At 39.9% G+C, this 18512-nt stretch overlaps 1 protein-coding gene across 2 annotated transcripts in view; it reads left to right on the top strand.

The window, feature by feature from the left end:
• The window catches only part of LOC139547938 (zinc finger protein 271-like), a 189346-nt gene extending 175893 nt beyond the window's left edge, over positions 1-13453 (top strand). For both annotated transcript variants that reach the window (XM_071357164.1, XM_071357173.1), the window contains exons 2-3: positions 41-79; positions 11623-13453. In XM_071357164.1, the coding sequence (XP_071213265.1) occupies positions 41-79; positions 11623-13004 (1421 nt within the window). In that variant the 3' untranslated portion in view covers positions 13005-13453. The remainder of the gene's footprint in view (positions 1-40; positions 80-11622) is intronic.
• Positions 13454-18512: the final 5059 nt, after the last annotated feature.

Below are 18512 nucleotides of genomic sequence, written 5' to 3'. Positions count from 1 at the left end.
TTGGTTGGTTGATTGTGGCTTTTTTTTTTTACTTCTACAGGATCAGTGTCCCGAAATCTGGACAGTTGCTGCTCTGAAGGTAAATAATGTACTTCTATTCTGTAATCTTGCTCTGATTTGTCATCCTGAGGATCTCAGAGATAAAATGTAGATCAAATTGTTTGATAAAATTCGTTTTTATATCCTAACACGATCCGTTTTTGTATACAGTGTTTTGCATGAATTCCAGACTCTTTCAACTTGCAACAAAACAATATATGAAATCTAATCGGCAAAACGTAGTTTAACCCGGTCAAGTTTGGTTTCTGTGCAATCCCCAGACACTCTAGAAGACAACCAAACTTGTTTCATCATTCTACATTATGTATTGGCTACGCAACACGTCAATTATCCCATGAAGGTCAGCCATCATTAAGCACCAATGAGACGAGCAGTGTTCACTTGATTGACAGTGTCCTGGTCCAATGACCATCTATCCTTTTGAAATATAACTAGCTAGATAGCCAATGAGCTGGGCTTTCCAGCAGTATGTGAACGCCGTTTGTAGGACAAACAGCCATCATGCTAGAGCTGTGCGCAACAGAGTTCATTCTCAGGTTAAAGGAAACAGGACGCACGGTAGTTTACGTTACGCAGTGGTTCGTTCTATATATTCCAAGAATATTCCTGAATTTAAACAGTTTTGTAAAGAGGAATGGTCCAAAATTCCTCCTGACCGTTGTGCAGGTCTGATCCACAACTACAGAAAATGTTTGGTTGAGGTTATTGCTGCCAAAGGAGCGTCAACCAGTTATTAAATCCAAGAGTTCACATACTTTTCCCACCCTGCACTGTGAATGTTTACACTTTCTGTTCAAAAAAGACATGGACACTTATAATTGCTTGTTTGTTATTAGTTTACGCAGACTGTGTTCGTCTATTATTGTGACCTACATGAAGATCAGATCAAATGTATGACCAATTTAAGCATAAATCCTGGTAATTCCAAAGAAATACAAAACATACTTTTTCTTGCCACTGGATGTATATATATATATATCACACACTACCGTATATATATATATATCACACACTACCATATATATATATATATCACACACTACCGTATATATATATATATATATCACACACTACCGTATATATATATATATCACACACTACCGTATATATATATATATCACACACTACCGTATATATATATATATCACACACTACCGTATATATATATATATATATATCACACACTACCGTATATATATATATATCACACACTACCGTATATATATATATATCACACACTACCGTATATATATATATATATATCACACACTACCGTATATATACAGTGGGGAGAACAAGTATTTGATACACTGCCGATTTTGCAGGTTTTCCTACTTACAAAGCATGTAGAGGTCTGTAATTTTTATCATAGGTACACTTCAACTATGAGAGACGGAATCTAAAACAAAAATCCAGAAAATCACATTGTATGATTTTTAAGTAATTAATTTGCATTTTATTGCATGACATAAGTATTTGATACATCAGAAAAGCAGAACTTAATATTTGGTACAGAAACCTTTGTTTGCAATTACAGAGATCATACGTTTCCTGTAGTTCTTGACTAGGTTTGCACACACTGCAGCAGGGATTTTGGCCCACTCCTCCCTACAGATCTTCTCCAGATCCTTCAGGTTTCGGGGCTGTCGCTGGGCAATACGGACTTTCAGCTCCCTCCAAAGATTTTCTATTGGGTTCAGGTCTGGAGACTGGCTAGGCCACTCCAGGACCTTGAGATGCTTCTTACGGAGCCACTCCTTAGTTGCCATGGCTGTGTGCTTCGTGTCGTTGTCATGCTGGAAGACCCAGCCACGACCCATCTTCAATGCTCTTACTGAGGGAAGGAGGTTGTTGGCCAAGATCTCGCGATACATGGCCCCATCCATCCTCCCCTCAATACGGTGCAGTCGTCCTGTCCCCTTTGCAGAAAAGCATCCCCAAAGAATGATGTTTCCACCTCCATGCTTCACGGTTGGGATGGTGTTCTTGGGGTTGTACTCATACTTCTTCTTCCTCCAAACACGGCGAGTGGAGTTAGACCAAAAAGCTCTATTTTTGTCTCATCAGACCACATGACCTTCTCCCATTCCTCCTCTGGATCATCCAGATGGTCATTGGCAAACTTCAGACGGGCCTGGACATGCACTGGCTTAAGCAGGGGGACCTTGCGTGCGCTGCAGGATTTTAATCCATGACGGCGTAGTGTGTTACTAATGGTTTTCTTTGAGACTGTGGTCCCAGCTCTCTTCAGGTCATTGACCAGGTCCTGCCGTGTAGTTCTGGGCTGATCCCTCACCTTCCTCATGATCATTGATGCCCCACGAGGTGAAATCTTGCATGGAGCCCCAGACCGAGGGTGATTGACCGTCATCTTGAACTTCTTCCATTTTCTAATAATTGCGCCAACAGTTGTTTCCTTCTCACCAAGCTGCTTGCCTATTGTCCTGTAGCCCATCCCAGCCTTGTGCAGGTCTACAATTTTATCCCTGATGTCCTTACACAGCTCTCTGGTCTTGGCCATTGTGGAGAGGTTGGAATCTGTTTGATTGAGTGTGTGGACAGGTGTCTTTTATACAGGTAACGAGTTCAAACAGGTGCAGTTAATACAGGTAATGAGTGGAGAACAGGAGGGCTTCTTAAAGAAAAACTAACAGGTCTGTGAGAGCCGGAATTCTTACTGGTTGGTAGGTGATCAAATACTTATGTCATGCAATAAAATGCAAATTAATTATTTAAAAATCATACAATGTGATTTTCTGGATTTTTGTTTTAGATTCCGTCTCTCACAGTTGAAGTGTACCTATGATAAAAATGACAGACCTCTACATGCTTTGTAAGTAGGAAAACCTGCAAAATCGGCAGTGTATCAAATACTTGTTCTCCCCACTGTATATATATCACACACTACCGTATATATATATATATATATATATCACACACTACCGTATATATATATATATCACACACTACCGTATATATATATATATCACACACTACCGTATATATATATATATCACACACTACCGTATATATATATATATATACAGTGAGGGAAAAAAGTATTTGATCCCCTGCTGATTTTGTACGTTTGCCCACTGACAAAGAAATTATCAGTCTATAATTTTAATGGTAGGTTTATTTGAGCAGTGAGAGACAGAATAACAACAAAAATATCCAGAAAAATGCATGTCAAAAATGTTATAAATTGATTTGCATTTTAATGAGGGAAATAAGTATTTGACCCCTTCTCAATCAAAAAGATTTCTGGCTCCCAGGTGTCTTTCATACAGGTAACGAACGGAGATTAGGAGCACACTCTTAAAGGGAGTGCTCCTAATCTCAGTTTCTTACCTATATAAAAGACACTTGTCCACAGAAGCAATCAATCAATCAGATTCCAAACTCTCCACCATGGCCAAGACCAAAGAGCTCTCCAAGGATGTCAGGGACAAGATTGTAGACCTACACAAGGCTGGAATGGGCTACAAGACCATCGCCAAGCAGCTTGGTGAGAAGGTGACAACAGTTTCTGTGATTATTCGCAAATGGAAGAAACACAAAAGAACTGTCAATCTCCCTCAGCCTGGGGCTCCATGCAAGATCTCACCTCGTGGAGTTGCAATGATCATGAGAACGGTGAGGAATCAGCCCAGAACTACACAGGAGGATCTTGTCAATGATCTCAAGGCAGCTGGGACCATAGTCATCAAGAAAACAATTGGTAACACACTATGCCGTGAAGGACTGAAATCCTGCAGCGCCCGCAAGGTCCCCCTGCTCAAGAAAGCACATATACATGCCCGTCTGAAGTTTGCCAATGAACATCTGAATGATTCAGAGGACAACTGGGTGAACGTGTTGTGGTCAGATGAGACCAAAATGGAGTTCTTTGGCATCAACCCAACTTGCCGTGTTTGGAGGAGGAGGAATGCTGCCTATGACCCCAAGAAACCATCCCCACCGTCAAACATGGAGGTGGAAACATTATGCTTTGGGGGTGTTTTTCTGCTAAAGGGACAGGACAACTTCACCGCATCAAAGGGACGATGGACGGGGCCATGTACCGTCAAATCTTGGGTGAAAACCTCCTTCCCTCAGCCAGGGTATTGAAAATGGGTCGTGGATGGGTATTCCAGCATGACAATGACCCAAAACACACGGCCAAGGCAACAAAGGAGTGGCTCAAGAAGAAGCACATTAAGGTCCTGGAGTGGCCTAGCCAGTCTCCAGACCTTAATCCCATAGAAAATCTGTGGAGGGAGCTGAAGGTTCGAGTTGCCAAACGTCAGCCTCGAAACCTTAATGACTTGAAGAAGATCTGCAAAGAGGAGTGGGACAAAATCCCTCCTGAGATGTGTGCAAACCTGGTGGCCAACTACAAGAAACGTCTGACCTCTGTGATTGCCAACAAGGGTTTTGCCACCAAGTACTAAGTCATGTTTTGCAGAGGGGTCAAATACTTATTTCCCTCATTAAAATGCAAATCAATTCATAACATTTTTGACATGCGTTTTTCTGGATTTTTTTGTTGATATTCTGTCTCTCACTGTTCAAATAAACCTACCATTAAAATTATAGACTGATAATTTCTTTGTCAGTGGGCAAACGTACAAAATCAGCAGGGGATCAAATACTTTTTTCCCTCACTGTATATATATATGTGTATATATATATATCACACACTACCGTATATATATATATATCACACACTACCGTATATATATATATATCACACACTACCGTATATATATATATATCACACACTACCGTATATATATATATATATATATCACACACTACCGTATATATATATATATCACACACTACCGTATATATATATATATATCACACACTACCGTATATATATATATATATATCACACACTACCATATATATATCACACACTACCATATATATATATATATATATCACACACTACCGTATATATATATATATATCACACACTACCGTATATATATATATATCACACACTACCGTATATATATATATATATATATCACACACTACCGTATATATATATATATATCACACACTACCGTATATATATATATATCACACACTACCGTATATATATATATATATCACACACTACCATATATATATCACACACTACCATATATATATGTATATATCACACACTACCATATATATATATATATATATATATCACACACTACCATATATATATATCACACACTACCGTATATATATATATATATCACACACTACCGTATATATATATATCACACACTACCGTATATATATATATATATATATATATATATATATATATATATATATATATATTTATATATCACACACTACCGTATATATATATATATCACACACTACCGTATATATATATATATATATCACACACTACCGTATATATATATCACACACTACCGTATATATATATATCACACACTACCATATATATATATATATATCACACACTACCGTATATATATATATATATCACACACTACCGGTCAAAAGTTTTAGACCAGAACTGTTTGGACGCTACAGACGTCTACGTGAGAAGACAGATTTTCGGGACAAACAGGTGAAGTTATGGGTTCTACAGTAGGTCTATGTTATTGTTATGGGTCCTACAGTAGGTCTATGTTATTGTTATGGGTCCTACAGTAGGTCTATGTTATTGTTATGGGTCCTACAGTAGGTCTATGTTATTGTTATGGGTCCTACAGTAGGTCTATGTTATTGTTATGGGTTCTACAGTAGGTCTATGTTATTGTTATGGGTCCTACAGTAGGTCTATGTTATTGTTATGGGTCCTACAGTAGGTCTATGTTATTGTTATGGGTCCTACAGTAGGTCTATGTTATTGTTATGGGTCCTACAGTAGGTCTATGTTATTGTTATGGGTCCTACAGTAGGTCTATGTTATTGTTATGGGTCCTACAGTAGGTCTATGTTATTGTTATGGGTTCTACAGTAGGTCTATGTTATTGTTATGGGTCCTACAGTAGGTCTATGTTATTGTTATGGGTTCTACAGTAGGTCTATGTTATTGTTATGGGTCCTACAGTAGGTCTATGTTATTGTTATGGGTCCTACAGTAGGTCTATGTTATTTTATGGGTCCTACAGTAGGTCTATGTTATTGTTATGGGTCCTACAGTAGGTCTATGTTATTGTTATGGGTTCTACAGTAGGTCTATGTTATTGTTATGGGTTCTACAGTAGGTCTATGTTATTGTTATGGGTTCTACAGTAGGTCTATGTTGTTGTTAGGTGAAGTTATGGGTCCTACAGTAGGTCTATGTTGTTGTTAGGTGAAGTTATGGGTTCTACAGTAGGTCTGTGTTATTGTTATGGGTCCTACAGTAGGTCTATGTTGTTAGGTGAAGTTATGGGTTCTACAGTAGGTCTATGTTGTTGTTATGGGTTCTACAGTAGGTCTATGTTGTTTTTAGGTGAAGTTATGGGTTCTACAGTAGGTCTATGTTGTTGTTAGGTGAAGTTTTGGGTCCTACAGTAGGTCTATGTTGTTGTTAGGTGAAGTTATGGGTTCTACAGTAGGTCTATGTTGTTGTTAGGTGAAGTTATGGGTTCTACAGTAGGTCTATGTTGTTGTTAGGTGAAGTTATGGGTCCTACAGTAGGTCTATGTTATTGTTATGGGTCCTACAGTAGGTCTATGTTATTGTTATGGGTCCTACAGTAGGTCTATGTTGTTGTTATGGGTCCTACAGTAGGTCTATGTTGTTGTTATGGGTCCTACAGTAGGTCTATGTTATTGTTATGGGTCCTACAGTAGGTCTATGTTGTTGTTATGGGTCCTACAGTAGGTCTATGTTGTTGTTAGGTGAAGTTATGGGTCCCAGAGTAGGTCTATGTTGTTGTTAGGTGAAGTTATGGGTTCTACAGTAGGTCTATGTTGTTGTTAGGTGAAGTTATGGGTCCTACAGTAGGTCTATGTTGTTGTTATGGGTCCTACAGTAGGTCTATGTTATTGTTATGTGTCCTACAGTAGGTCTATGTTATTGTTATGGGTCCTACAGCTCTGCTCTGCTGGTCTGACAAACACCGTTGTAGCTCTGCCACCTTTTCACCACTAATGCGGAATTAGTTCTAAATTAAAAACGTTTTTTATTTGCGGTTGTCATAGGCAACCGTTGTTTTTTGTTTTTCGATTATTACTTGAACAGTCGCTAAGATATTTTTCATATTTGGTTGTGATATTTGCAAAATACTTATTTTTGATGCGGCCCTGATTTAACATTAGTAAGTACTGTCTTAACAACAGAGGCACAAACTCTGCAGTTGTTGAACTGATTTGTGTTGTTAAAAGGGAAATCTGCAGTTGCTTTTAAATGATTTATATTAGCTTGAATGCTAACACTCATTGATAGGCTGGTTGCAAAGCTAGCCAAAGAGCATTTTACTGTTTGAGGTATTTTTTAAAGGAAAAAGCAGTTGATTTATGACAATGACACAAACTTTATTTTGCAGGACATTCTTACGAGCCTTACAATTATAATCCCAAAGTTAAATTCTCTCATAAGCAACCTGGAAATGGAGGCTAATTTTGCATGGCAGCCCACGATCTTGAGCTGATAATGTGTAGTAATATTCAGAATACATTGTGAAAAACTAAAATCTTCGCTCACCATTTTTGCTCCGGGCAGATATACTACATCCATAACTAGTGGTTTCCTCATTACCAGATATACTACATCCATAACTAGCGGTTTCCTCATTACCAGATATACTACATCCATAACTAGTGGTTTCCTCATTACCAGATATACTACATCCATAACTAGTGGTTTCCTCATTAGCAGATATACTACATCCATAACTAGTGGTTTCCTCATTAGCAGATATACTACATCCATAACTAGTGGTTTTCTCATTAGCAGGGGGGAGTTTCTACAACCAAATTGCATTTGCTTCGCCCTCCTGCTGCAATTCTATCAAACACAGAAAGGGGCCTATATTGGAGACCAAAAGTCGTCTGGCTCACTGCTTAGAGTTTCAACAACATGAATAACTTATTTCAAGTCTACAAGCTTAGATGTTACTACTAATGTGAAAACAAGACAATATATGATTGTTGCTAACTTGAAACTCGTAATTGTCAAATAATTTAACAGACGCAATTGTTGTACAACTTCATGGGTATGCTCTGGGCATCACCTTTTAAGTTATGGGTCCTACAGTAGGTCTATGTTATTGTTAGGTGAAGCTATGGGTTCTACAGTAGGTCTATGTTGTTGTTAGGTGAAGTTATGGGTCCTACAGTAGGTCTATGTTATTGTTAGGTGAAGTTATGGGTTCTACAGTAGGTCTATGTTGTTGTTAGGTGAAGTTATGGGTCCTACAGTAGGTCTATGTTATTGTTAGGTGAAGTTATGGGTCCTACAGTAGGTCTATGTTGTTGTTAGGTGAAGTTATGGGTCCTACAGTAGGTCTATGTTATTGTTAGGTGAAGTTATGGGTCCTAGAGTAGGTCTATGTTATTGTTAGGTGAAGTTATGGGTTCTACAGTAGGTCTATGTTATTGTTATGGGTCCTACAGTAGGTCTATGTTATTGTTATGGGTCCTACAGTAGGTCTATGTTGTTGTTAGGTGAAGTTATGGGTCCTACAGTAGGTCTATGTTGTTGTTAGGTGAAGTTATGGGTCCTACAGTAGGTCTATGTTATTGTTAGGTGAAGTTATGGGTCCTACAGTAGGTCTATGTTATTGTTAGGTGAAGTTATGAGTCATACAGTAGGTCTATGTTGTTGTTAGGTGAGGTTATGGGTCCTACAGTGGGTCTATGTTGTTGTTAGGTGAAGTTATGGGTCCTACAGTAGGTCTATGTTATTGTTATGGGTTCTACAGTAGGTCTATGTTGTTGTTAGGTGAAGTTATGGGTCCTACAGTAGGTCTATGGTATTGTTAGGTGAAGTTATGGGTTCTACAGTAGGTCTATGTTATTGTTATGGGTCCTACAGTAGGTCTATGTTATTGTTATGGGTCCTACAGTAGGTCTATGTTGTTGTTAGGTGAAGTTATGGGTCCTACAGTAGGTCTATGTTGTTGTTAGGTGAAGTTATGGGTCCTACAGTAAGTCTATGTTATTGTTAGGTGAAGTTATGGGTCCTACAGTAGGTCTATGTTATTGTTAGGTGAAGTTATGAGTCATACAGTAGGTCTATGTTGTTGTTAGGTGAAGTTATGGGTCCTACAGTAGGGTCTACGTGGTTATGTAGTTATGGGTTCTACAGTAGGTCTATGTTGTTGTTAGGTGAAGTTATGGGTCCTACAGTAGGTCTATGGTATTGGTATAACTAGTGATTTCTGCATTAGCATGGAGGAGTTTCTGCAACCAAATTGCATGCGCATCTCCCTCTTGTTGTTTGCAAACACAGAAAGGGCCGTATATTGTAAACCGAAACTCATCTGGCACAATGCTTAGGGTTTCAGGAACTCTAATAACTCATCTGGCACAATGCTTAGGGTTTCAGGAACTTTAATAACTTATTTCTAACCTAGAATCATACACTATACTACTAATGTGAAAAGAATAAGACTAAATATGACTGTTGTTGATCACTGACTGTCATGTAAACCTGATGAGGACAGAGGGCGCTGTTTTCACTTTGGGGGAAAATCGTGCCCGATTTAAACGGCCTCGTACTCAATTCTTGCTCGTACAATATGCATATTATTATTACTATTGGATAGAAAACACTCTCTAGTTTCTAAAACCGTTTGAATTTTGTCTGTGGGTAAAACAGAACTAATTTGGCAGCACACTTTCTGACCAGGAAGTGGAAAGTCTGAAATCGATGTTCTGTTCAAGGACCTGCCTATAAATGGGCATGATACGTATGACTATACGTGCACGTCATACACCTTCCCCTAGATGTCAAGAGGAAGTGAGAGAAGAAATGAGTTGATTATCTCGGTCTGAGATGGAATGAATCCTCTTGGAACGACGTGTCCGCCATTTTCTGTTTTCTGCAAGGCGCGTGGAGGGACCTGTTATTGCCTTCTGAAAAACTGTCGTTATAGGCGAATACTATCTCCGGCTTTGATTTTATTTGATACATGTCACAATATCATCGTAAAGTATGTTTTTTCAATATAGTTTTATTAGATTATTGAAATTTATTCGGGACGTTAGGCGTGTTGCGTTGTTTGACTTTGTTCACGAAGGAGAGCTTAGCACCACTTGGCCAGTGTGCTTGCTAATTCAAGAGGGAAAGAGGTCGTTCTGAATCCAAACAAAGACGGTTCTGGACAAAGGACCCCTTGTACAACATTCTGATGGAAGATCAGCAAAGGTAGGAACCATTTTGGGATGCTATTTCATATATCTGTCGAACTGTGTACTAGTAGCTTTGCGCTCAGGTTTTGGGCATTCCCTTACCATAACTAAGTCTTATGTCGTAATGAAGATATTTTTAGAATTCTAACACTGCGATTGCATTAAGAACTAATGGATCTATCGTTTCCTATTATTTGGTCAGAATAGGATATAGGTGAGAGTCTAATAGAAATATCCGCACATTCTGGGAAAAAGATGCTACGTTAGCACATTGTATAACCACTGATTTCAGCTCTAAATATGCACATTTTCGAACAAAACATAAGTGTATGTATAACCTGATGTTATAGGACTGTCATCTGAGGAAGGTTTATGAAGGTTAGTGAAATTTGATATCTTTTGCTGGTTTATTCGCTAACGCTAACGTACCTATTGCTATCGCTAACGTGCCTTGATGAATGAATGCGGTAGTGTGGTAGGCTATTGTAGTAAGCTAATATAATGCTATATTGTGTTTTCGCTGTAAAACACTTAAAAAATTGGAAATATTGGCTGGATTCACAAGATGTTTGTCTTTAATTTGCTGTACACCATCGATTTTTCAGAAATGTTTTATGATGAGTATTTAGGTAATTTACGTTGGTCTCTATAATTACTCTGGCTGCTTCGGTGCTATTTATGACGGTAGCTGTGATGGTAGCTGCAATGTAAAACTGATTTATACCTCAAATATGCAAATTTTTCGAACAAAACATCGATTTATTGTGTAACATGTTATAGGACTGTCATCTGATGAAGTTGTTTCTAGGTTAGTTTGGTTGGGTCTTGGTTAGTTATGTTGGTTTTGTGCATGCTACCTGTGCTGTGAAAAATGTCTGTCTTTTTTTTGTATTTGGTGGTGAGCTAACATAAATATACGTGGTGTTTTCGCTGTAAAACATTTTAAAAATCGGACATGTTGGCTGGATTCACAAGATGTGTATCTTTCATTTGCTGTATTGGACTTGTTAATGTGTGAAAGTTAAATATTTCAAAAAAATATTTTTTGAATTTCGCGCTCTGGCTTTTCAGTGGAATGTGGGAGAGTCAGAGAGGTTAAGACAATTGTCAAATAAGTTTGTAAAAGTATTTAAACATTCATTACAGATGTAAATTGTTGTACAGCATCATGGGCATCACCTTTCAGCTAAAATAAACAGTGGATTTCTGCTGTTGTGGGTCTTTAACCATCTGTCTGACTTTGTTGTTCACACAGGAGAGAGACGGGACTATCGTGGATCCTCTGGGGAGCCTCAACAACATCATGAAGCTGCTGAGGCAGGGAAGAGTCTCTCCAGATCAGAACGTCTCAAAAAACACCGGCAGAGTCTCACAGGGAAGAAATCTCACCGCTGCTCTGACTGTGGGAAGAGTTACTCAAGATCAGATTCACTACAACTTCACCTGAGAATTCACACAGGAGAGAATTCTCACTGCTGCTCTGACTGTGGGAAGAGATTCACCTCTTCAGCAGACCTTAAAAAACATTTGAGAATACACACCGCAGAGAAACCCTATAGCTGTGATCAATGTGGGAAGAGTTTTACTCGTACAAGTAATCTGAAAGCACACCAGAGAATACACACCGCAGAGAAACCTTATAGCTGTGATCAATGTGGGAAGAGTTTTTCTTCGTCTAGCCATCTGACTTCACACCAGAGAATACACACAGGAGAGAAACCTCATCACTGCTTTGACTGTGGAAAGAGTTACTCAACATCAGATTCACTGAAAGTGCACCAGAGAATACAAACTAGAGAGAAATCTTACAGCTGTTATCAGTGTGGGAAGAATTTTACAACATCTGGCCATCTGACCATACACCAGAGAATACACACAGGAGAGAAGCCTTATAGCTGTGATCACTGTGGGAAGAGTTTTACTACATCTAGCAAGCTGACTATACACCAGAGAACACACACAGGGGAGAGACCTTACCACTGCTCTGACTGTGGAAAGAGTTTTGTTGTCTCAGGACATTTAATATCACACAAGAGAACACACACAGGAGAGAAGCCTTATAGCTGTAATCAATGTGGGAAGAATTTTTCTCGCTCAGGCAACCTGATAACACACCTGAGAATACACACTGGAGAGAAACCTCATTGCTGCTCTGACTGTGGGAAAAGATTCATCTTTTTAGCAGATCTTAAAACACATCAGAGAATCCATACAGGAGAAAAACCTTACCACTGCTCTGACTGTGGAAAGAGTTTTGTTTCATCAAGACAGTTAAAAGCACACCAGAGAACACACACAGGAGAGAAGCCTTATAGCTGTGATCAATGTGGGAAGAGTTTTCCTACAAATGGCAGCCTGAAAACACACCAGAGAACACACACAGGAGAGAAACCTTATAGATGTGATCATTGTGAGAAGAGATTTCCTACATCTAGCCAGCTGACTTCACACCAGAGAACACACACAGGAGAGAAACCTTATAGCTGTGATCATTGTGAGAAGAGTTTTCCTACAAATGGCAGCCTGAAAAAACACCAGAGAACACACACAGGAGAGAAACCTTTTAGCTGTGATCAATGTGACAAGAGATACTCTGATAAAAGATATCTGATCAAACATCAGAAAATGCATACATGAAGAAGTTGTTTCATGATATCAATGAAATGATGTCACAATGTAGAATGTTTTAACATTGTAGTAGGAGTATTTTAATGATGTCACAATGTAGAGTGTTTTAACATTGTAGAAGGAGTATTTTAATGATGTTCTACCCTGTCCTTTGCCCTGTTCAATTGATTGCAGCATGATATGGATATTAGCCTCAGGGGAATATCCAGGCTCTGAATTGAAAGAGTATTATTTAACAAAAAGTGACTAACAAAAAAAGAACTGTGTTGCACTTACTGCGTTGGTGACCCCCTTTAATCAAAATGAAGCACTTCAAAATGTAGCCAGCTGTTTTCTAGTTGAAGTTGAAAAAGCTGCTTGTTTAAAAAAATACATGTAATATGATAATTGTTGCAGATGTTTGTGTATATACACATATGAATAATAATAAATTGGTCTACAATAAATTTTATTAACAATCTGACATCACTCCAGTATTGCTTGACAACATTCAAATGCTAATTGTCTTTATTCCACTACTGAAGAAGCATGACTCAAATCACCGACTCATATTTCAAACATTCAGCCTGACAAAAGATACATGTTTTATTATTCCATGCCTCACCATTAAGTTAATTATTGCGAAGCGAAGGGGTGTACATTCTGTTTTGATATTTCAGCATATTTACAATTCATGTAAAATTTAGTAAATAAATATTTTTGCCACCAACTGAATTTTTTTGGTACAATTATGTTGTTTACGAACAATGTAGTAAAACAAGCTTATATTTCTGGTTGGATATTACATTCTATTCTTACTATTTTAATCAATGTAATTTCCTTAGAATGCTCACTAGTCTTTCAGTTTGTTATTCTTTAGTATGTTATCCTCTTATGTTTGTTGTGTTGTAAATATTTCAGTTTTTATTTTCATAGTGTTTATTAGTCTTCCTTGTGAAGCGCATTGTGTTGCATCTATGTCTGAAATGTGCTGTATAAATAAAGCTTGATTTGATTTGAACATATTGCAAAAACAAATGAACCCAATGACCGACCAATCAACAGACCTCTTGCAAAACCAATGAATAAACATGTGCAAAGGCAACAAAACATCTTGGTCCATCTTTAGTGTGAATAACAGTATAAATGCAGTCACTGTTTTGGTCCATCTTTAGTGTGAATAACAGATTAAATGCAGTCACTGTTAAAATTGTGCATGAGATGTAAGTTTAGTATCAATTTTTGTTGAAAATGAAAAATCAATAATACGTCAAAGGATTCAACTATTGAAAACTGAAACAAACAAATGGATCAAACAGATCAATCCCACTTTTCCAGCCTGCTGAAGGTGTGGTGGAGTGGTAAACACCACCCCCGGCTCTACCGGGGGCTTGAGGTGGTCTCCCACAGCTCTGCTGGTGGAGTGGTAAACACCACCCCCGGCTCTACCAGGGGGCTTGAGGTGGTCTCCCACAGCTCTGCTGGTGGAGTGGTAAACACCACCCCCGGCTCTACCAGGGGGCTTGAGGTGGTCTCCCACAGCTCTGCTGGTGGAGTGGTAAACACCACCCCCGGCTCTACCAGGGGCTCTAGGTGGTCTCCCACAGCTCTGCTGGTGGAGTGGTAAACACCACCCCCGGCTCTACCGGGGGCTTGAGGTGGTCTCCCACAGCTCTGCTGGTGGAGTGGTAAACACCACCCCCGGCTCTACCGGGGGCTCTAGGTGGTCTCCCACAGCTCTGCTGGTGGAGTGGTAAACACCACCCCCGGCTCTACCAGGGGGCTTGAGGTGGTCTCCCACAGCTCTGCTGGTGGAGTGGTAAACACCACCCCCGGCTCTACCAGGGGGCTTGAGGTGGTCTCCCACAGCTCTGCTGGTGGAGTGGTAAACACCACCCCCGGCTCTACCAGGGGCTCTAGGTGGTCTCCCACAGCTCTGCTGGTGGAGTGGTAAACACCACCCCCGGCCCTACCGGGGGCTTGAGGTGGTCTCCCACAGCTCTGCTGGTGGAGTGGTAAACACCACCCCCGGCTCTACCGGGGGCTCTAGGTGGTCTCCCACAGCTCTGCTGGTGGAGTGGTAAACACCACCCCCGGCTCTACCGGGGGCTTGAGGTGGTCTCCCACAGTTCTGCTGGTGGAGTGGTAAACACCACCCCCGGCTCTACCGGGGGCTTGAGGTGGTCTCCCACAGTTCTGCTTATGTCATGTTCTGTGGCCTTGCTGTTCTATTTTTTGACTGCCCCTGAAACACAGAAAGAAACACATTTAGTCATATTATACTGAACAAAATATAAAAGACCCAGAAATGTTCCATATGTAGAAAAAAGCTTATTTCTCTAAAATGTTGGGCTCAAATTTGTTTACATCCCTGTTAGTGAGCATTTCTCATTTGCAATGGTAATCAAATCCACCTAACAGTTGTGGTATATCAAGAATCTGATTAAACAGCATTATCATTACACAGGTGTACCTTGTGCTGGTGACAAAATAAGGCCACTCTGAAATGTGCAGTTTTGCCACACAACACAATGCCATAGATGTCTAATATTTTGAGGGAGTGTGCAATTGGCATGGGATATCCACCAGAGCTGTTGTCAGAGAATTGAATGTTCATTTCTCTACCATAAGCCGCCTCCAACGTAGTTTTAGAGAATTTGGCAGTACGTCCAATGGTGTCGTTTGGGGTTATGGTATGGGCAGGCATAAGCTACGAAGACAATTGCATTTTATTGATGGCAATTTGAACACCGTGACGAGAACCTGAGTTCTATTGTTGTGACATACATCCTATTGTTGTGACATACGTCCTATTGTTGTGACATACATCCTATTGTTGTGACATACGTCCTATTGTTGTGACATACATCCTATTGTTGTGACATACATCCTATTGTTGTGACATACGTCCTATTGTTGTGACATACGTCCTATTGTTGTGACATACATCCTATTGTTGTGACATACATCCTATTGTTGTGACATAGATCCTATTGTTGTGACATACGTCCTATTGTTGTGACATACATCCTATTGTTGTGACATACATCCTATTGTTGTGACATACGTCCTATTGTTGTGACATACATCCTATTGTTGTGACATACATCCTATTGTTGTGACATACATCCTATTGTTGTGACATACGTCCTATTGTTGTGACATACATCCTATTGTTGTGACATACGTCCTATTGTTGTGACATACATCCGCCTCTATCACCTCGTGATTCAGCATGATAATGCCCCATGTCGCAAGGATCTGCACACAATTCCTGGAAGCTGAACATGTCCCAGTTCTTCCATGGCCTGCAGACTCACCAGACATGTCACCCATTGAATATATTTGGGATGTTCTGGATCAACATGTACGACAGCGTGTTCCAGTTCCCGCCAATATCCATCAACTTCGCACAGCCATTGAAAAGCAGTGGGACAATATTCCACAGGCCACAATCAACAGCCTGATCCTTTCACAGCATTTTAAGGCTGCACTGAGACAAGGACTTATCAATGACCCAAGCCCAGTTCTGTTCATCTCTACCATTGTGTAGAGATAATGCTGTGTTGTATTTCCAAGTATCCAAGTATTTAAATCCCTAATACAGTCTAATAATTTATCTGTGGAGCTAAAATCCTCTGGTGACACAGAAATGTAAAGTTGTGTATCGTCTGTGCGTAGCAGTGAAAATCTATGCTGTGCAATCTGATAACGCTACCAATGAGTAACGTACATACAGTGGGGAGAACAAGTATTTGATACACTGCCGATTTTGCAGGTTTTCCTACTTACAAAGCATGTAGAGGTCTGTAATTTTTATCATAGGTACACTTCAACTGTGAGAGACGGAATCTAAAACAAAAATCCAGAAAATCACATTGTATGATTTTTAAATAATTAATTTGCATTTTATTGCATGACATAAGTATTTGATCACCTACCAACCAGTAAGAATTCCGGCTCTCACAGACCTGTTAGTTTTTCTTTAAGAAGCCCTCCTGTTCTCCACTCATTACCTGTATTAACTGCACCTGTTTGAACTCGTTACCTGTATAAAAGACACCTGTCCACACACAATCAAACAGATTCCAACCTCTCCACAATGGCCAAGACCAGAGAGCTGTGTAAGGACATCGGGATAAAATTGTAGACCTGCACAAGGCTGGGATGGGCTACAGGACAATAGGCAAGCAGCTTGGTGAGAAGGAAACAACTGTTGGCGCAATTATTAGAAAATGGAAGAAGTTCAAGATGACGGTCAATCACCCTCGGTCTGGGGCTCCATGCAAGATTTCACCTCGTGGGGCATCAATGATCATGAGGAAGGTGAGGGATCAGCCCAGAACTACACGGCAGGACCTGGTCAATGACCTGAAGAGAGCTGGGACCACAGTCTCAAAGAAAACCATTAGTAACACACTACGCCGTCATGGATTAAAATCCTGCAGCGGACGCAAGGTCCCCCTGCTTAAGCCAGTGCATGTCCAGGCCTGTCTGAAGTTTGCCAATGACCATCTGGATGATCCAGAGGAGGAATGGGAGAAGGTCATGTGGTCTGATGAGACAAAAATAGAGCTTTTTGGTCTAAACTCCACTCGCCGTGTTTGGAGGAAGAAGAAGTATGAGTACAACCCCAAGAACACCATCCCAACCGTGAAACATGGAGGTGGAAACATCATTCTTTGGGGATGCTTTTCTGCAAAGGGGACAGGACGACTGCACCGTATTGAGGGGAGGATGGATGGGGCCATGTATCGCAAGATCTTGGCCAACAACCTCCTTCCCTCAGTAAGAGCATTGAAGATGGGTCGTGGCTGGGTCTTCCAGCATGACAACGACACGAAGCACACAGCCATGGCAACTAAGGAGTGGCTCCGTAAGAAGCATCTCAAGGTCCTGGAGTGGCCTAGCCAGTCTCCAGACCTGAACCCAATAGAAAATCTTTGGAGGGAGCTGAAAGTCCGTATTGCCCAGCGACAGCCCCGAAACCTGAAGGATCTGGAGAAGACCTGTAGGGAGGAGTGGGCCAAAATCCCTGCTGCAGTGTGTGCAAACCTAGTCAAGAACTACAGGAAACGTATGATCTCTGTAATTGCAAACAAAGGTTTCTGTACCAAATATTAAGTTCTGCTTTTCTGATGTATCAAATACTTATGTCATGCAATAAAATGCAAATTAATTACTTAAAAATCATACAATGTGATTTTCTGGATTTTTGTTTTAGATTCCGTCTCTCATAGTTGAAGTGTACCTATGATAAAAATTACAGACCTCTACATGCTTTGTAAGTAGGAAAACCTGCAAAATCGGCAGTGTATCAAATACTTGTTCTCCCCACTGTATATACCTGTCAAAAGAATACCTACTCATTCAAGGGTTTTATTTATTTATTTATTTACTATTTTCTATATTGTAGAATAACAGTGAGGAAATCAAAGGGCCCCAGGATCAATGGAAGCAAAATAGCCCCCTAACATCAAATATCCAGCATCAATTTCCAGCAGGTACGGACGGGGTTCTTTTGTGCTCATGCATTCT

The sequence above is a fragment of the Salvelinus alpinus genome, chromosome 2 (genome assembly GCF_045679555.1).
Source record: "Salvelinus alpinus chromosome 2, SLU_Salpinus.1, whole genome shotgun sequence".
Classification (NCBI taxonomy): Eukaryota; Metazoa; Chordata; class Actinopteri; order Salmoniformes; family Salmonidae; genus Salvelinus; species Salvelinus alpinus.
The sequence above is the reverse complement of the archived record's forward strand: the minus strand, read 5'-3'. Positions and strand labels throughout refer to the sequence as shown.